This window comes from Danio rerio, chromosome 3 (genome assembly GCF_052040795.2).
Source record: "Danio rerio strain M-AB ecotype USA chromosome 3, GRCz13ab, whole genome shotgun sequence".
Lineage (NCBI taxonomy): Eukaryota > Metazoa > Chordata > Actinopteri > Cypriniformes > Danionidae > Danio > Danio rerio.
The window spans coordinates 16,139,500-16,160,469 of record NC_141023.1 but is presented as its reverse complement, the minus strand read 5'-3'; the positions used below and the strand labels follow the sequence as shown (position 1 = coordinate 16,160,469).

Below are 20,970 nucleotides of genomic sequence, written 5' to 3'. Positions count from 1 at the left end.
GCAAAGGCAGACAAAGGAAAAGCGTTGTAGTGTCACAGTAGCAGAAAACAAGACTCAGCAATGGAATTGAGTGTGTGTGGTGCTTAAATAGTTTGTGTGATCAGTCTTTGACAATCCTCAGGTGCTGCGAGTGTAATCAGTCAGAATGAGGAAGCATGTGTGTCTGTGAGCGGAGTGCATGTATGAAAATGTAGTCCAGAAATGGCAGAATTGTAGTCTATAAATTATTGTGAGTGAGATCCAGTGATCTATGAAGTTACGATCGCTGGTGATTGTGACAGCTGAGACTTTCATTTTCAAATTGAATGGAAGTCAGCGGGTTCGGGCAGCCAGCATTTTGATGGCAGGTTTGGTTAGATTATAATGCTCTTTTAAAGCGGCTTATTTGTCTGCTTTCAAATAAACTTTGGTACAGTTTGACTAACATATGAGCACAACATAAACCAAGAACATCTAAACAAACTGCCAGTATGCTCAGGCAAAAAAATAATAAAAAATATCTTCTTTTGTGCTGAACAGAAGAAATCAGACAGGTTTTGATCAAATGACATTGAGAATTTTTTATTTTTCAGTGAACTATCCCTTGTAGATCATGACTAAACAATTTATTTAACAACTAATTAACAATTTCCTGTAGAAGCTACAGTATTTTACTGGCTAATTACAGCAAAAATACTGTATTTACATTTACAGCACATTTTATTTTGCTGTATATGTATCTAGGCAACTGTATGTATATATTTAATGTAAAATACACAGTAATGTCCACAGTGCAAAATAAATTAACTGTCCTACAGTAACATACAGTTCATAATACAGTAAAATACTGTGTAATTTACAAAAAAAAATATTAACAGTGCAGAAATTGATTATCATAAATGAGAATATGAATGAGTATTGCCAATAAAAAGACTTTCACTTCCCTTGTTTTGTATTTGCAGTAAGTCACCCAGCTTCCTCCAATCTAAACTAACCAAAATGGCAACTGGCGGTGCGATAACAAAGCTCAATATCTCCACCACTAAAGATGAGGAGGAAATACTTGGAGCTAACCAATATCACCGCCTCAATGCTGACCTCAATGCAGGCACTAAGAAAGATCGCGTCTTCCTCTGGTACAAGAAAGAGTGTGGGTTGAAGCCTGTGACCAGGATCCAGTTTTCATTCAAAAGAGATATGGAAAAAGGTCTGGAGGCAGCTGGGTACGAGCAGGTCAAGAAGAATCTGAATGCAGGAACGACTGGAGACAAAATCAATCTGTGGTACTTTTACGGCAGCACCGAATCTGACATCCCCATTGTGGACCTGGAGGTGAGCAAAGATGCCACAGAAGAGCCGGATTTTTTGCGAGATGGCTGGGAGAGGCTGGGTTGTGATCTGAACCGCAGTGCTGGAGGAAACTTCATCTATCTGTGGGTGAAAAGAGAGAAGCCGAGCTACATCTGTGAGATCACAGCATCTACTGACTTCAACTCTGACAAGCAAAAGTTTGATCTTGGCTTCACTCGTGTGGACGAAGACACCAATCGCGGTGCCGGTGGAAACAGCATCTTCCTCTGGTATCGACGCACAGTTGATAAAAGCAAGGCTCTCACCGGTCTTAATGTGTCCACCAACTTTGAGGAGGATGTGAGGCTTGAGAATGACGACTTCAAAAAGCTCAGCGTTAATCTCAATACTGGCGCTGGTGGAAATGATATCTTCGCTTGGTATTTGAACAAAGGATGTGAATCGCAGGTCAAGAACATCGTTCTGCTGATCAATAGTGCTGCCTGGGTTGTGTATCAGAAAGCTGGGATCAACTTCATCGACAAAAATCTGAATGAGGGCAACCAAGGGAAAGAAATGTACTTGGCATACCAGTAGATTAAATGAGCTAGTGCAAATATATGGCAACTATGTACAGTTGAGGTCAAAACGATTTATTTTTTCAAATTTCTTTTTCAAATATTTCCTAAAGGATGTTTAACAGAGCAAGGGATTTTTCACAGTATTCCTAAAATATTTTTTTCTTCTGGAGAATGTCTTATTTGTTTTATTTCAGCTAGAATAAAAGCAGTTTTTTATTTTTTAAGAATCATTTTACGGTCAATTTTATAAGCCTTATAAGAAATATTTCTTTCGATAGTCTACAGAACAAACCATCGTTATACAATAACTTGCCTAACTACCCTAAACCTTGCTTAGTTAACCTAATGACCTAGTTTAGTGGATCTCAATCTTTTTTCATCAAGTACCGCCTCATAAAAAAATAGTTTCTCCAAGTACTACCATAATGACCAGTATTGTAATACAGCAGCGTAAATACTGACTAAAAACGTTAACATTTAAATTAAAATGTGCTCTTAAAAGTTAAAAATGAAAAGTTACTGTTCTTAAAAAGTTAAAGAAAAAAAACTCCTGTAAAGTATTAGCCTATTTATCAACACCAGGAAACATAGGCAATATGTCATCATATTCATACATAAATCATTTTTTAATAATTTTTTAAAAATAAATGTAGCATGTACATATGACATATTTGATTCCTCCGCGTACCACTAGAAGGAAGCCCAAGTACCACTAGTGGTACACGTACCACAGTTTGAGAACCACTGACCTAGTTAATCCTTTAAAAGGCACTTTCAGCTGGATGCTAGTGTCTTGAAAAATATCTAGTAAAATATTATGTGCTGTCATCATGGCGAAGATAAAAGAAATCAATTATTAGAAATGAGTTATTAAATTAGTTAGAAATGTGTTGAAAAACGTCTCTACATTAAACAGGAATTAGGGAAAAAATATTCAGGAGGGCTAAACATTCTGACTTCAACTGTATATGCACTGAAAATTACTGATAATCATTAATAAATCAAAATAGGTGATTTAAAATTATATTGTGATTGCTTGAGGTTGTTGTAAAACCAGTAACTGCGCTTGTTGCCATGCATGATGAAATAAAAGCCTTTGAATGCAAAAAAAAAAATAGTTTTACATTTGTGTCAATTTTTGAAAATGCAATATCTATATTCACTGTCTACTACTCTTACTTCAGTTCATAATCTCTCACACTAGCAAATAGCTTAAAAGAGATTTTGTACATGCAAATCAGATCAAAATTTTCCCTCTTATTTTAACCTGTTCCATAATATTTTGAATACTCAACAAATTACATTTGCTGCTGCTTGTTCACACTACTTACTTAAAATGAGCTGAAAGAACACAATCCTCAACATGGGCGTTGCTAGGCCTATTTTTCTACTTAGACCCCCTAAAACTTTTGCGATTTGCTCATAAACTGTACACTAAGTTTTTGCCTCAGCCCTCTTTAAATTTGATATGAAAACGGCAGCAGAATTTGGCTTCTCCCTGTCTTTTGTTTTTCATTTGATCAGCAAACCACAGCGTTGGTCAGCAAGAGAACGAGGTGTGTGTTTATTGATAAATTATTATAATATCTGCTTTTTTTGCAGCTCTTTAATACAGATAACCTTGTATCACCTGTATCCCAATGTCATGGAGGAGCAGTCGGGTTTTCTCGGCGTTCACCTCATTTCCTCCAGCGAAAAATAAAACTGTTAACAAACATTTGCTATTTTTATTTCAAAATCAACTACCAATGTAAAATACTTTACAGTTCGTGTGGCATTATACCAAGCAGTCTTGCACAGAAAGGATTAAACACAGTGACAGAAGCATTTAGAGAATGTACTCGTTTTAACTGTCACTGAGTCACTGACAGAGACAAAAACGTCAAGTGTCGTCTAGTATTAAAAAAATACTTTTTATTTATTATTATCATTTAGATCATGAAATATGTGAATTAGCCTGTAAGTTTATATGTATATTTGTAAATGTATATTTATATGTATGTCATTTAATTAGAAAAGTGTCAGTTTATTTATTTAATACATGGAAATAAAAATTCACTTGAATATAAAGTGTTTTTTTACTAGAGTAAACAGGGGGGTGGAGCCTATTTGGCTTATTCAGATCTCAAATGGCTATACCTGTCAATGTAATACAGAGGAATACTAGTGTACAACCCATATTAAACAAACAATTTAAGTGTATTACTATTTTATAAATGTAATATTAGGAGTGTGTGTGTGTGTGTGTATATATGTATATATATATATATATATATATATATATATATATATATATATATATATATATATATATATATATAAACTTTTTTTTTTTTACCTTTTGAGGAGCTGAGCCATAAAATGAAAATCCTAAAATCGCCCCTGATCCTCACTAAAAAAAAAGCTTTCATTCATCCAATATAACACATTTTTGGTAATGGTTCAGACCTCAATTTTATCACTTGACCCAATAAAAAACAAATAAATTGCCTTAAACTACATTTTCCATCTCCATGGGAAAAATTTTATATAACCTGCACTTTTAAAAAATCCGTAATTTTATGATTTATCTTCAACAGCTGGGGTGCTGTAAAAAAAAAAAACACACAAAAAAAAAACGTCATTAAAAATAAATAATGGACATTAAATTACAGCAATGTCCTTAAATTTACATTTCTGGTAAATTTCTGTAATTCATTCTCTGTTACAGTAAATTTCTGTAATTTAATATATCGTAAAATTACAGATTTTTTTACAGTGTTGTACAAAGCATATTTGTCTTGCTGAAGAAAGTCAAGATATAGCTTTAATCAAAACAGCAGGGTAACACCTTATTTTGATGGTCCATTTGAGTGTTACTAGACTGTCTGCTTAATATCTACTGATACTGCTCCTTCAACAGACATTTAACTCACTATATAAAAACCTTGCAAGTACATGACAACTTACACTAACTCCAACCTAACACTCTACTTATAATCTAATAAGAATTAGTTGGCATGTAAATGCAAGGTATATTAAATTCAACAAACAGACTATCAAAATAAAGTCAAAACAACAGTTCCCATTAAAGATTCGTTCATCCAATTAAAAAAAAATAGGGTAATGCTTTCACATCTAAATTTGATCTCTTGAGTCAATGAAAAATAAATCATTGGCCTTAATATGTTTTTTAAGTCCGTTAGCACATTAGCGGGGAGAACACTCGTGTCCAATAACCCGCACAACCCTGTGTGTCTCTGTTGTCAGCAGTCCGGCAGAATAAGCAGTATGGGACAGCACTGTCAGTTAACCTTTTTATTCTGAGCTCAGTACCCCTTACAGGACCATACCACCAGTGTGTTGCCTTTACACACTACCCTTATTGATGGAGATGGCCAATATTTTATAAATAAATTAAATATCGGGCTTTAATCACAGAAGCCAACTCAAACGTAAACACACCTAAAGTTTATAACAAAACAACCCATGTTAACTAATATAACACATAAACTAACCCATTTCCACTAACCCATGATGCACCTGGCTATAATGCTGTGGGCCAGAACATTACCGTGTGAGTAACCTTAAAATTTTACATTGGTGAAAACAAATATTTGGCAGTACGGAGGCGCTGTGGGTAAAACCACAACTTCCCTGTGTTGGTAAGGGTTTACTCCAGGTGCACTGGTTTCCCCCACAAGTCCAAAAACATGTTGTATAGATGAATTGGATGTTTACCAGTAAAGGGTTGCAGCTGGAAGGGCATCCGCTGCTTAAAACATATGCTGGATAAGTTGGTGGTTCATTCCGCTGTTGCGACCCCAGATTAATAAAGAGACTAAGCCAAAAAGAAAATGAATAAATGAATTAATGAAAACAAATATTTCTTAGTTGAGCTCTTGATCAAAAACGTTTATATTTAGCATGTATGTTTTGAACTTAAAATTTATTACTTGAAAAATAAAACAAACAATATTAAACTGAAATGAATGATACATTTTTAACTGGATGAAGTACTGCTTGAATTTTTTTAGGGGGGCACAACCAAATTGTTTTGTGTTCAATTCATTGAAATTTGTACAAACTAATATTTTAACTTAATTCATTCATGTTGTCCAAACACAAATCGAATACGTTAATGAAACAAATGTAGGTGGATTGAACATAAAACAATTAAGTTGTACCTAAAAGAATTGTGTTTGAATAAGAAGAGTGCACACAAAATGTTGCTTTTAAGAGCTGTTCACTGAAAACCATTTAGTACATTAAAAAATGCTTCATTGCAAATTGTTGCAAACTATTTATATGGGCTGATTTTAAACAAGCAAACCATGTTGAACATTACTAAATTGAATTTGTTTAAAATCAGCCCATATAAATTGTTTGCAACCCCTTAACTCCAATAGATCTTTATAAAACTCTTAATTAAATACAACGAATCATTTTATTCATTATAGGAGCTGAGATTTGCTCTACAGCATCAGTATTAAAATGCTATTTTTGATATGTATTTTTAAGAATGCAATTTTGCAACCTAAGCCCAGATCAGAACTGCTATTTAAAGAGATACAGTTATATACGGTGCGTAATCTCAGGGTTTCTGTAGTCTCACCAAAACCCACAAAGGCCTCATATGTAATATAAGGTAAAGTATAAACATGTGTGTGCCATTTTGAAAGGCACATTCTTAAAGCTCAGGAGCCAAATTTTAATAATAACAAGCTTTCAAACTGGACTGAAAGGTTACATTTTAATTAGTCCTGTATACAAAGAAACTGTTGTGATGAATAAATGTATCACATTCTAAGCTGCATGTTTCTATACATAATAACAATCACTTTTTATTTGCAATTGAAAAATTTTTACATCTTTCAAATATGTTAGTTCTTTAACGATTTTGTAAAAAGTTTCTGAAACTGTCTTATATTCACAAAGACTGTATTTAGATAATTAAAATACAGTAAACAGTAATATTGTTAAGTACTACTTTAAAATAAGTGCTTACTTTTTTATATATATTTTAAAACTTTTTTATTCCTGTGATAGAAAAGAAAGATTTTCATAATCTTTCAGAAATCATACAAATGCAATCATGTGATTTTTAAGAAAATGTCTGATTATTATCAATGTTAAAAACATTTGTGCTGCTAAAGTTTCTAATGGAAAAGTTGATGAATTTATATATGATTTTAGTTCTTTTAAACATTTTTTTCAGCTTTTTCAGCATTCAGCGTTGTAATTACAGTATTGCAATGTTTTGTTAACCTGTAATGTTAACCAGCTTTTGAGAAATATTTTGTTTTGTTTTTTACTTAAAAAACCTTTAAAATTATATTTTAAAATCAAATATTTAATATTTTAAGATTTTATATATATTTTAAATATTAAGGCTTTAATATTAATTTAAGAAATATTATATTTTGTGTTTTACAGAAAAAAAAAGTATATTAAAAAACAGGAGAAAATATTTCTAGTTACTTCAGTATTCCTATTGGTCACACTTTACTATAAAGGTTCCATTAGTTCATGTTAATTAGTGTATTTACTATTACGAACTAAGAATCAACAATACGTACAGCATTTATTAATAATCAAACGATATTATACTTTACTAAACCTATACCATCCTATTTACTAATGCATTATAAGTTGGATGAATTATCCCTTTAACATTAATGCACTGTGAGTTAACAATGAACAGTTTTTTTATTAACTAACCTGTATAAAAAATATATAAATACAGTGATAATTGTTCATTATTTGTGTTAATAAATGCATTACCTACTGGAACTTTATTAGAAAATGTTATAAAGCATTATTATTAGGGATGCTTCTATCTATTAGCCGGAGATTAGTACTCGCTGATCTGGCCGATCTCATCAACCAATCGTAAGTGTTTGTGTTAGTTGGAGAGGAGCTAAATATTTGAATAGCCTAGCATGTATTTAGGCTTGTTTACGTTTAATACCTGAAAGATTTGTGTTTTGACAATATTGCAAGTTCACTAAATTCTGACTGAAAATAATACATAGATAAAACAATTTTGTTACCATGTACACAGCAAAATCCTCTGAGTAAATTTTACTCAGTTTAGATAGTATTTGGTCCCTCTCTAAATTAGGATAAAGTTACTCAAGTTATTGAGACATTAAATAGATTAATTAGGTGATGATTGAGGATAATGAACACCTGCTGTTATTAAGCAGAAACAGAAGAGAAACACAAAACTACCACTGACTTCAATCATAGCCTTAAGCTGCGGTCACACTAGACTTTGAGCTTGCGAAATTCTGTCATACGGCTCTGCGAAAAGGAGCGAGATTAAACAAGATGATTAGACATTTAAAAAGCGAGCGATTGCTCCATATTTTAAATTTCTGTCCAGAGAGGTCATGTTTTGATCCTCGATTGGTCTCAAGCAGTTAAGTGATGCGATTTCGCAGGTCAGAGTTCACCAAGCTTGAACTTTGCACCGCAGCAACCTCCAATACTTGACGCATGACCCTGCGTTTCCTGACGCATTCGCGTGTGTATGAATGGAAGTCTATGGGAGGAAAAGCCCAGAGTGACCGCAGCTTTAGACGAAATCAGCTAAAATAAAATACATTGAATCTCTCAAAATCTCAGCAGAGAATCAACTCAATTAATAAGCAACTCCACAAACAGCAGCTTTACTTATTAACCTGTTTGCCTTATTATAAAGTGGGACCAAGTATTCTCTGAACTAAGAGGGTTTTGCTGTGTATATTTATTAATATAACTTCTTGTAGTACACTTTTTGCAATAAACATTTTTATTTAGTTTATAGACCTTGTTCCTTTTAGTGAAGAAGTTATGGATATATATGTGTGCATTTTAACTTCTTATGCATTAAACAAGCGCTGCTAAATCTTTCTTGATTGAGACATGTTGAATTTTTCTTCCATCATTTGCAATGTTTCCAAATTGTATTGTTTGTCCTTTATTCTAACCAATTTTTTTATGCTTTATCAATTGTTTTCTCTAAAGCTGCTTCTAACCATGACAAGTCTACACCTTTCGGCCTATAAGAGACACGTTTATGAAGTTATATGCAACATCCTTCATTTATTCCCTTAGGTAAGGAGAGATCTCCCCTTAAGTATGATACTTGGAGTGAAAATATGCTTAATGCATTATAAAGCTTGGAGCATCAGAATCGGTACTCAGTATCAGTCAATCATCATGACAAAGAATCGATAATTGGTATCAGCTGCAAAACTCCTAATCGGAGCATGCCTAGTTATTATAAGTGTTATTTTAGTAACTAGTAATTCCTAGTAATGGTCACTCTTAACTCCACTAAAGCCACGTGTTCAGTGTCAAAGCCTCCTCATACCTGCCTTGCCTGTTGGGCAGAGACTTCAAATACTCCAAGTGGCGGATTGCATCTTCCTGGTTGTGCCTTATATAGTAAACTAAATAGGAAATAACCATCGTAAACCACCCGAACATGGTTATCAGCATCGCCACGTCAGTAGTCCTCCTGATGGTTGCACAAAAATCCAAATCAGTCGCCACCAGGATGAAGGGCAAACCCTGAGCCCCCAGCTCTTGGGGTTCAGAAGAATTGCACATAACCTCAGCAAGAGACGACGGATCCAGCAGCAGCTGTGGCATTGCCAGCTGCAGGCGGCAGTCACACAGCCAGCGGTTTTGAGAGAGGTTAGTCTGCGCTCTGAGGTCGCCGAACGCCCCGGGGTCCAGTGTCTCCAGTAGATTAGAGGAAAGATCCAGGCTGCGCAGAGAGTCTGCAAGGTCTCGAAAGGCTCCATGCTCCAAACCGACCAACCGGTTGTGGGAAAGATCCAGTTTGAACAGCAGCGGGAGCCCTTTGAATGCATCGGACGGTATGGTGAGCAGCAAATTGTTGTCTAGGTATAGATGCTGTGTGGTGTTGGGAAGGTCACGTGGCACTGCAGTTAAGTGCATGGAGCTGCAGTGAACCACCAGGCCACTGTTGATACCCTCAGTGCAGAAACAGCTCTCAGGGCATTCTTCGTGGTGGGAGTCAGACACACACACATCCAGTTGATACAAAAAAAGGGTGAGAGTGAGAGAAAGGCAGCTGGCCATGGGATGGCAGCCCATCATGCCCTCCCAGAGGAAGCAGATCGGGCCCGAACATCAAGCTCGAAATAAAGAGAGAAGAGAAGCAGTCATTACAACTGACAGCCTGCTATCGGTGCGCTTTGCTGATTGCAGAGTTATTTAGAGGGTAAATGGGCACTTGTTTGGTTAATCGCCATCGGGAAACTGCTTGTTACGACGCAAACTTGGCTGCAATCTTCAGATGTGCAGGGACGAGAAAGAAATAATAAGGGAAACTGTGTATATGTATGCAGTTTTTTTTTTTTTTTTTTGCTGTGTTGGGTTTTATTGTATTGTTTTTCAGTGTTCACAAATTTTTTGCATTCAGTAATGTCTACTGTAATAATATCCCTATACAAATACTTAGAGCGTATGTGTGTGTGTGTGTGTGTGTGTGTGTGTGTTAAATATCAGGACACAAATCTGTGTAATGACATGGGGTTGACACAAGGAGGAATTGACTTGTGAGGACACTGCTAGTGTCTCAGTTTTTCCTTTTTTTTAGATCTATTAAAGATTTCTAACGTAAAAAGTAAAGGGTTAAAGTATTCTACAGTATTAAAAAAATACAACTGAACCCACATAATGTCCCCATAATTCCCAAAAACAAGCCTGTGTGTGCTCATGTCTCTGTTATTTTTTTAGATTTTGGGCTTTTAAGGTTTTCAAAAAGGGTAAAACACAATAAATAAAGAATAAAGAAAACTGCCTAAGCATACTTTTAAGTGTTATATTTGTTGCACTTTACCAAATAGTGTTTGAAGATTTTGTTTAAAATTTGTATTTTTAAAGGTCGTTTTCTCAAAATGGGTATTTTCCTCCTTTGCTAAGCCACAAATCTCCTCTTCAGGTAGCATTTCCATAAACCAAGTTTGACAGATTTATTCATATCTGTATATTCTAAAGGGTTTTTTTTTACAGTGGGATATTTTCAGACAAAATTTGCCTGACTAAATACATTTATTGAACAGATTTTGTTTACTTCTTTTTTTATGGATCACTTATATTCTCAATCATGATTGAAAATCCTTTCTGTACAAACGGTTGACTGTAATATGTCAAAAAACAAGAATATTTATCCGGACTTCATCCAATGTTCAGATTTTTTTGTGCTAGAAATGTATGCAAATTAATTCAAATTTGATTAAATTATGCCCCATTTGAATATTCAAATAACGTTTTACAAAACTTGTAACAAAAAAGTGGTCTTTCATAACATTATCAATAAACTGTGGAAGTCTGATGAAAACTATTACCTTTAGTTTTACCCTTTTGAACTGCAGTGTCTTGCCATCAAACTAATTCAAAAGATTCAATGCAGCAGTGGAAAAATTTAGGGATGTACAAAAAGTGGTTGCATATAAAGCTTAGAAACTTAATAAAAAAGGTAATATTTACCTGACAGAACAGATGAGAAATCCCGTAAGGACTGTTGTTGTGGTTTTTACCGCATAAGCACGCTGTATTTGCCGTGTTGCGCCTATTGCCTTCTAACTTTTCATTGATGATTATTTGTCGTTTATTTAGTATGCTCGAACCGCCGGTATGCGACGTCTCTTCACCACCGAAACAACGAATCCAAGATCGCCATTAAACACAAATTAAACGAGTCCAAGTTAATCCCTGTAGTAGTGGAAACCAACTTTACCGCAGAGGAGCATTTGATTTCTGGTCTGGTTTTTGGAGCAATGAAGCTTCCCTGAGACACAACACAAGATGGCGCTGCGCTAACGGGTAATATTTCAAAAATGACAGTTGAGTTGACGTTCCTCCTTGGCGTATTTATTTGCATAGAAAATCACTGCAGCTAACCCTGCTTGCTCAACTTACAAGTTATTTATTAACATATTATCACATTGACAACATTAACACATTGGTAATCGCCTAATAAATAAATAGAACTAATAACTTAAATGTTGAGATACCTTTCCCCCCTACAAACTAGTAATAATGTCTATTATTGTCTATAGACTTGATCGGTGTCGTCAAACCTACACTAATAAAAAGTATGTTTGCTGTTTGTTTAAACTACTTATTTAAAAATGAGCTGAATCAACACAATTTTTGGATTTTTTTTTTTTTTTTGCAACGTCTTAATTGTTTTGTTTTCAATGCACTTACATTTATATAAATAAACTAATAAGTAAACTTAATTCCTTCCTGTTGTCCCAACAGAAATCGATTGTATGGAGCTCAGCATTTTCACATTGCACTGTATATTCAACATTTAGTAGCCTATTGCATTTTGTTGTTGTTGTTCATTCTTCCATTTTTTCCCTTCGGATTAATCTCTTTATTAATCAAGGGTCACCACAACGGAATGAATCACCACCAGTTGTTGCTGTTGTAGTTGTTAATTATTGTTTTTAGGTTATGTAAAATTTTATTATAATATTGCATGCCAATTTTTGTAAGCTGAACAGAAATTTTTGAAATTCTTAAGGCTTTCTATTTTTGTAGGATTTTTTTCTCAAATTTTGTTATTCCTGTTTGCTAAAAAATCACATAAATAAGTAAATAAATAAATAAATAAATAAATACATTTCTAACAATGTATTTTTGTCTTGTTTTTCATTTACTTCAGATATTAGCGTAAGATTTTATTTTGAATCAAAGTTAAGTCACAGTTTGTTTAAAAGAAGAATAAAGAATAAATAGTTTACATCTGCCAGTGGCATGTGAAAAATAAACTGAATTCAAAGGGAAAACAGGTTATTATTCTTACCTGGTAGAATTAAAAAAAACCTTTTAAAGGATATTTCAGCTAAATATCAAAACAGGCTCTTCGCTTGCCCTGAAGTGGTTCCAAATCTTTACGAGTTTCTTTTTCTGTTAAATGCAGAAGTTATTTTGAAGAATGTAGTCAGTGGCTACTACTTTACAACATTCTTCAAAATATCTTCTTTTGTGTTTATCAGAAAGAAAGAAAAAAATCTCAAAAATGATTTGGAACCAATGAGCAAATTGTGACAGAATTTTAAATTGTTTGTGAAATATTCCTTGCTTAATTTTTCATGAAGCAAGAGCTTAAAATAAAGATGTATAGCAAAGCAACAATTTACGTATAATACATTTCATTAAGTCAGTAGAACTATTTTGACATGTCTCTTTCCCCAACTAGACCATCACAAATCAGTCAATAAGTTTTTGAAACATTGTGACTCCACCTCCTTTATTTCAGTTCAAGTATATGATTCAAATTTGCTCTAGAAACATGGAGCAAATGAGCATAAATATTAGACAGAACAAAACAAACAAACTAATGATTTTGAGGCAAGGCACTGCAGGTCAAAAGAGTAAAACATTAACTCACAGATATCACTGTACTTCCCTGTTTGATCGATTATATTACCAACTGTAAGCACTTTTTGTTTTACAAGATTTTTAAAATACTGTTAAAATATGCAAACGAGGCATTGTTAAATTAAATATGCACTTATTTGCATTTCTAGCACAAAAATCAGGTTGAGAATGTTGGAATATATATAAATTCTGTAAAACCCAACAGTCAACTTTATCGAATGAAATGAGTGTGGTTAACTCAAAGTTGACTAAAAGTTTATTCTACTCATTTGAAAAGTTTTGAACTGTTGAAGGTAATGAGTTAACAAAATACCTCATTAATCCAACTGAAATAGAGTAAGTTCAAAATACTCATATAGTTTTGTAGTAGGTTTGTTGCAATCAGTTTCCTCAAACAGTTTGAACTTATTGGGTTTTACACTACTCAGTTGGTTTGAGTTCTCTTCATTTATTGGGTTTTACTGTGCTCAAATTACTTCGTTTACTCAATTGGATTGAGTTCACAGTACTCATTAGTTTAGTTTTTGAACCTAAATGATTTGTTGCAGTCGGTTTTCCAAATGGTTTAAGTTACCTGAACTTTTGGGGTTTTACGGTTTATATATAAAATCCATAAGTAAAGTCAAAATATTGATAAAAATAGTTTTTTGTCTGCAGTGTCTTGCCTTTAAGCAATAATTCACCCAAAAATACTTACTATTTACTTACCATTAGGTGGTTCCAAACTTTTATAAGTTTCTGTTTTTTTCTGCTGAACACAAAAGAAAATATTTTGAAGAATGTGGAAATCACCATAAACAAATATCATGCATGGGATAAAATGCAGGGTTCCACACAATTACTTTGTGTTGTCCTAACACAAATCGATTAATTTAATTTTACACTTTTAACAAATTTATGTGGATTGAACATAAAAAAGTTGTCCCAATGAAATCTCAAGAATCTTGTTGTTTTAGCTCATTTTAAATTAGTTTGAACAAGTAAAAAAATATAATTTATTTGAGTGTGGAAGTCATTGGCTTTCAACATTTTTCTAAATATCTTCTTTTGTGTTCAACAGAAGAATGAAACTCAAACATTTGCAACACAGAGGAGTAAATAAATTATGAAATAAATTAATTATTGGGTGGATTATTCCTTTAATTTAATCAGACGAGTTCATTTCATCACACGGTCTACAGCGAGTTATTATAGTTTCAAGTCAAGTTCTCAAGTTCACTCAGGTTTTGTAAAATTTCTGATGCAATGCAACCCATATGAAATAATACTACAGTAATTTATAGTAAATACTACAGTGTTTTTGAACCACACCATCCAGTTTTCTACAACTCTAAGCATATGCTACAATACACCACAGATTACTATAGTAAAACTAAAGCATTCCAAAATATTTATTACAATTATCAGTTCACTATAGTTGATATGCCGAAGCATTAAAATTCTATTCAATTAATGTTTATTTCTATATCGCTTTTACAATGTAGATTGTGTCAAAGCAGCTTAACATAGAAGTTCTAGTAAAGTGAAATTCTGTCAGTGACGTGTCAGTCCAATAGCTATTGTGAATACTATACTGTGTAATACACTTTACTATTATACAGTAGTATGGTTCATAAACAATGTAGGCTTAGTAATTCACTATAAATTAATAATATTGTTTATATGGGAAAGTCATCCCAATTGCACATCTGCAAAACAGACTTTAAAAAGGTTTTACATCCTTGTCAGTGAAGCCTGTATTGTTTATTAAACCAACGTCTTGAGTGCACATCAGCATTAAGATCTCTTCCACTTGTGGAGATCATCTGCGTTTTCCTCCAGCACCGCCTTCACATCTCCCAGCGCGATCATCAGCTGCGCCAGGTAATACGTGACCATAATAATGTGCCTTTTGTATTCAGTATCGACTACGTTGAATTTTGTGAGCGCAATGGTGAGGTCTGAGGCCATGAACACCAGGCTGCCCAGCAGGATGAGCGGCCGGCGGGTGCGAGCCGCCATTGTGGCCATGATGACGATGAGGAGCACATAACCTCCGATGGCGGGAACCAGGACGTCAGCTTCTGGATCCAGCTGCAGGAAGGGCATTAGGTAAACGTAGATGCCAACGCCGAACAACCACAGCACCAGGTAGAGGAAGAAGAAGGAGAAAGATGAAGATGTTGAGGAGTATCGAGAGGACAGGAAGGTCACTGAGTACAGCAAGTGGGCCAGAGCAAAACAGCCCATTCCTGGGGGAGAAAGCAGACAGAATACTGAAATACAACTCCCAGCGGGAAACTTGATGTTAAAACTATATCAAATTGACGTCATGCATGACGTCAAAACTGATTGATTTGACATCTACGCGTTGATTACTCTTTGACCCAGAAGCAAACAACACAAAAAGTGTTATAATAGCCTATAGGAAATGTTTAATTCATCATAAAGCTTCAATTACAGATTTACACTGTATTTTGCTTCCATAATGCATGTGTACCTTGATGTCAAAACCACATCAAATTGACATCAAGCATGACGTCAATAAAACACGTCAAAAATGCGAATCGATTTGATGTCAAAACCTTAAAGGTGCAGTGGGTGATTGTTTTTAGAAATATTTTTATTGTAATGATTAGTAATGGGGTGACGCGGTGGTGCAGTAGGTAGTGCTGTCACCTCACAGCAAGAAGGTCACTGGTTCGAGCCTCAGCTGGCAGTTGGCATATCTGTGTAGGGTTTGCATGTTCTCCCTGCAATTGTGTGGGTTTCCTCCGGGTGCTCTGGTTTCCCTCACAAATCCAAAGATATGCGGTACAGGTGAATTAGGTAAGCTAAATTATTCGTAGTGTATGTGTGTGAATGAGTGTGTATGGATGTTTCCCAGTGATGGACTGCAGCTGAAAGGGCATCCTCTGCGTAAAACATGTGCTGGATAAGTTGGCGGTTCATCTGTGGCGAGCCGAGATTGATAAAGGGACTAAGCCAAAAAGAAAATGAATGAATGATTGAATGAATGAATGAATGAATGAATGAATGAATGATTGGTAATCAATAGTAATGATTAAAGTAAATGATCTAAATGTATTTATATGTATTTTTATATTCTGGGTAAGGCATAAGACTAAAAAATGTTGATCCAACTAAATATTGTTGTGCTGATAATTCCTGTAATTCTGATAAGTAGCCCAAACCGTCTGTCAGCAAATGTAGATTTGAACAACTGTGCACCTCTGTTCACGCAGATCCGCCGATGAGTGTCTACACTGGCTGCAGTCATGAGGATTCAGGTGACAGCTCTAAAAACAAATGCTTAATCAAAACTTTTTAAAATCCTGAATCAATATTGGAGATACTTTTGCTTGCTGGAGAAAGGACGACACCATGGCTGAAGTATTTCTTTTAGACAGGTAATGTTCTGTTTTAAAAGTATTTTAGTCCCACAGAGCTGATTGTGTTGTTTTATGAATGGGTTATATACACAGAAGTGCCGTATAACCACTGAAATTTCCGACGATAGATTGATGTGACTATTTTCAGTTTCAAAGGACCTTTTACAGCATCGATAATGTAGATTTTTATTCAGTTTAACAACAAAACATTAGTAAATAGCGCTATTCAGCCTAGCCCGTTTACTGGGGTGAAGTTGGTTTTATATTCACGCCATATTGGTTCATTTTTGAACAATGATAAGCTGTGACCTGCTCTCTATATTGTTTACTGTGCTACTTTGAACATTCGGTCTGAATTAACAGTACGGCTTAGTAATAAGTGATTACTGCAGCCCATCGGCCAGTCACTAAGCATACAGTAGTGGCTTTGGTGTGAGAGAGTGAGACTGATGAGAGAGTGATGTCAAGTTTTGCTTGCTAACTAACTGAAAACGTGCTAGATATAACAGTTTTTCGATCAAAATTGTAGTATTATAAAGTACTATAAAGTTTTCTAACTGGCGAATGACATGATCTTGTGGGTCTCTGTCATCTTTAATGTGCGTGTTCGCGATTGAGAAGGCGTGGCTTTGGATGCCAGGGGAGGGATTGTAGCCTATTTGAAAGATGTTATGCTAACCGGTTAGCATTCAGGCAGATCACCTGCTGCACCTTTAACATCCATTTGACATCGACACATTGAAGGCATTTCAACCAACAAAATAATGACACAAAAGATATTATAGCCTAAAATAAAAAAAAAAACATTGAACTAACTGACATTTAACTAAGCTTTTACTCAAATTAAAATGAAAACGCAAAACATAAATGTAAAAAATGAACAAAAACTAAATTTAAACGGCGACAATGACAAGAAATTATATTAAAATGATGTAGAAAATCAATATAATTAAATATATTTTCAATATTTATGAATATTAAATAATTACATTAAACGTTTACTAAGCAAAACTAAAACCACAACTGAAATGAGTTGTTTTAGTGAACATAAAAAAAACATTTATTGAAGATAAAGTATTAACTTATTTTATTTTAGTCTAGTTTACAGGAAAATAGTTCGTAATTTAATTTAACCTGTAAGAAAATAGCTAAAATAAATAAATGAATTAAGGGTACTAAGAAAAGATTATGAAATATATAAAACCGCTATAAAAGTTACTATAAACTTACTGAATTAAATGATCAAACTAACTTTAATTAGTTTTTTATAAAAATTATAACTGGGATTCTCATAATCATTACTAATGACTTAACAATACAGAAAAAAGGTCTATAAGACAGCTAATTAAGGTATACTTAGTCTAATTACAGCTAAATAATTAGTATAATTATATTAATGACAACAACTAACATATTATAAATAACTGTGTTTATTTTATTTATTTATTTTGCTTTAATGTGAGAGGAAATTCCCATGTAGTTGATAAAATAAAATCAATCAATCAGTCAATAAATGGTCTTAACGTACCGGCTTCCTAAACAGAAGTCTATTATTTTCCTCTTGATTTGAGGGCGACTTATGACCTGTACATGTTCTCGATAGGCTCTGTCAATAACCCTGATTATCTCAAGCTAAGATATGAGACACAGAAGAAACAACCTTTACCATGAATAAAAAGTTCAGGCCAAATTAGGCAACAGTCTCCGCCCGCTGACAGCAGCAGCCCTCCGGCCACGCCCACCAGACTCCACCCCCCATTATAACTGAGCACCAGAAGGACCAGAGAAAGGATGGGGGCCGCTTTAATCCCCGCGGCCAGAAGAGACGGGGCCGAATCTGGGATCCACAGGTAGAAGTAAAGAGTGCAGGATGCAATGAAAGGCAGGAGATACAGAAGCAGAACACACCACTGGAAGAGGAAACGGCAAATATTAGTCAGTGCACAGTATCACACTGCTTTTACGAAACATTAAATGCAATTATCTCCGTTATGAAGATATTTACACATGATTTAAGTGCTTGATTTAGTCATGAATGACTAAATTTGGATCTAAGTGAGTTACTGGATGTGATAAAAGTGCACCAATAGACCTACATGATCTCAAAAAACGACTTGTGCTGTTTGTTCAAACTACTTTTGAAGTTAACTAGTTAACATAAGTTCGGCAGTGGGACCACACCTCACTTTGCCTCTTTAACCTACTCCCTAAAAATTATTTAAGGCAGACCTGCCCTCAAGCACTTTTCTTCTTGCTCTCTTGAACCCACCCTCTCGCCCTCTATTTCCTTGCTTCACATTAATAATCCCCTCTAGGTTGAATCTAGCGTTCTAATCACTGTACCAAAATATTACAGAGATGGTACCCCCACTCTTAGTCTCTGGGCATCATCGTAGGATGCTCGATCAACCTACCTATCTGTTTATTTATTCTCTTACTTCCGTACCCCTTCATCCCACTGTTCCTTTACCACCCCTTTTCATCCCTACAATAAAGTCAAGCTCAAGATGTGGTGTGGTCCATGCTGGTGAAATTTAAAATGAGTTGAAACAACACAATTCTTAAAAAAGTTTTTTGTTCAATCTACCTAAATTTGTAAAAACGATGAAGTTAACTTAACCAATTTGTGTTGGGACAACAGAAAGCAATTTTGTGGAACCCTGCATTTCTTGTAGTGTAGGCAGAATGCATGTCTGCTCTCAAAAAATGAAACCATAAGTGTAAAGACTTAATTATTCATTAATATTACTTGTTTTTCTTTAAAAGTTAATAATAAATAAATTAGCAAGCCTCGGCTGGGCCAATTGGCATTTCTGTGTGGAGTTTGCATGTTCTCTGCATATGAATGAGAGTGTATAGGTGTTTCCCAGTACTGGGTTGCAGCCGGAAGGGCATCTGCTGCGTAAAGCTTAAACTTTTCCCATTCACTTATTAAACACTTGCTGGCTGCATCCTAAGTGGGATATATCACCCTGCAAAGGGCACTTCGGAGTGAAAACAATCATGGCTGCCATCTTGAAGTGTCATTCCAAATTGAAGTGCACTTTGAAGGGCCACCCTTTGGCATAAAGTATTTTGAAGGGTACAACTGATGCATACTTCGGGCCCCCATGATCCAAGTGCAGGGAAGCTCATTCCTACTAATCTGTCACATGATGATGATCCCTTCTGAATGGCAACGAATGACTTTGGGTACATTTCAGTCTGAAGGACTCGTCCCTATACCCTGAATAGGAATGAACTCTTATGAATTGTGTGAAGTGTGCGACTCCAAACAGCTTCCCTGCTCAAAGCATAATTTCCTGAGGTGTTGTGCTTTTAATAATTCCTTACATTTATATAGCACTTTTCTGGATACTCAAAGCACTTTGCACATTTTTCGGAGGAATCTCCTCATGCACCACCAGTGTGCAGCATCCACCGGGATGACACGACGGCAGCCATATTGCGCCAGACCGCACACCAAACACCAGCTAATTTGTGGAGAGGAGACAAGTTTTAGGAGACCATGATTGACAGAGGCCAGTGGGCAAATTTCGGCCAGGATGCCGAGGTTAAAACTCTACTCTTTTTTGAAAGACATCCTGGGATCTTTTATCGAGAGTCAGGACCTTTAACGTTTTATCTGAAAGGCTAATCAGTATAGAGTCCCCATCAACATATAGGGCTACGTTTTCGGAATGAGCCTATGTTGGGGATTACACTTAATCTGTGCATTCCAGATATAACTGTAAACAATCATGGCTGCCATATTGAAAGGGCCGTTTGGGATGATGGGTACAACTGATCAACTGATTAGGCTTATCCCTATACCTTAATCCCTTTAAATCTGTCACTCTGGAGGGTAAACCCCTTTGAAGGCATTAGGGCATGAGGATGTGCTCTTCCAAATATGCCCTCTCCTAACTATTCATCCACTACCCAGTTAGCCTAAAGCAGCAAAAATTATTAATGTAGTCCCAACACAAAATAATGAAGTTAACCTAACGCAGAAATCTAAGTAGATTGAAGGTCATTCAGTGTCAAAAATATGCAAGAATTGTTTTGTTTAGGCTCATTTTAACCCAGCCATTTTAACAAGCAGCAGAAATTAATATTTGTAAATATGTATAGTGTATAGAGTGTGTTTGCGCTCAGATGTATGTTTGCTGTGATTACCGTGTTTCTGCGTTGTCTGCGGTCGTAGGCACTTGTTTCCAGGATGTCCATCTCTCTTGCCTGTGCTCTCTCACAGGCTCATAAAGGCAGCGTTTCAGATGTTTCCTCCAGCTGATAGACCTGCAATGCCTTTCTCCACTGTATGTGTGCCAGTGTGCTTCATTGGCTGGGGCAGGACTGGACTTTGGACCATTATG

The 20,970-nt window shown here is 35.2% G+C and overlaps 3 protein-coding genes across 11 annotated transcripts in view; 1 reads left to right on the top strand and 2 right to left on the bottom strand.

Moving 5' to 3' along the window:
* lrrc3cb (leucine rich repeat containing 3Cb) overlaps positions 1–11,922 on the bottom strand; it is a 68,644-nt gene extending 56,722 nt beyond the window's left edge. The window contains exons 1-5 of one of the 9 annotated variants that reach the window (XM_087241913.1): positions 11,340–11,907; positions 11,198–11,239; positions 9,190–9,982; positions 5,571–5,642; positions 3,481–3,554 (exon numbers count right to left, since the gene is read on the bottom strand). In XM_087241913.1, coding sequence (XP_087098039.1) covers positions 5,606–5,642; positions 9,190–9,944 — 792 coding nt within the window. In that variant the 5' untranslated portion in view covers positions 9,945–9,982; positions 11,198–11,239; positions 11,340–11,907 and the 3' untranslated portion in view covers positions 3,481–3,554; positions 5,571–5,605. Of the gene's footprint in view, positions 1–3,480; positions 3,555–5,570; positions 5,671–8,543; positions 9,983–11,197; positions 11,240–11,339 lie in introns of those variants that run through there. The other 8 variants (XR_015479381.1, XR_015479380.1, XM_087241909.1 and 5 more) reach the window with 8 other exon arrangements.
* Positions 979–2,264, top strand: LOC141381161 (uncharacterized). The gene has a single exon (XM_087244147.1). It carries the CDS (start codon positions 979–981, stop codon positions 1,864–1,866), a length of 888 nt encoding a protein of 295 aa, XP_087100273.1. The 3' UTR covers positions 1,867–2,264.
* A 1,163-nt stretch (positions 11,923–13,085) lies between the features above and the next one.
* Positions 13,086–20,921, bottom strand: tmem86b (transmembrane protein 86B). The gene is made up of 3 exons (NM_001045368.2): positions 20,774–20,921; positions 18,282–18,525; positions 13,086–15,475 (listed from the first exon to the last, which is right to left on the bottom strand). The coding sequence occupies exons 1-3, from the start codon at positions 20,822–20,824 to the stop codon at positions 15,021–15,023; spliced, it is 750 nt and encodes a 249-aa protein (NP_001038833.2). The 5' UTR covers positions 20,825–20,921; the 3' UTR covers positions 13,086–15,020.
* Between the last annotated feature and the right edge of the window lie 49 nt (positions 20,922–20,970).

Excerpts from the sequence above, each read along its gene's own strand:
- LOC141381161 (XM_087244147.1), top strand. The coding sequence starts at position 979 with ATGGCAACTGGCGGTGCGATAACAAAGCTCAATATCTCCACCACTAAA.
- tmem86b (NM_001045368.2), bottom strand. The coding sequence starts at position 20,824 with ATGGACATCCTGGAAACAAGTGCCTACGACCGCAGACAACGCAGAAAC. Across the intron at positions 18,526-20,773 it reads GCAGACAACGCAGAAACACG|TGGTGTGTTCTGCTTCTGTA; the intron begins GTAATCACAGCA and ends TTCCTCTTCCAG. Across the intron at positions 15,476-18,281 it reads GCCTGAACTTTTTATTCATG|GAATGGGCTGTTTTGCTCTG; the intron begins GTAAAGGTTGTT and ends TTTCTCCCCCAG.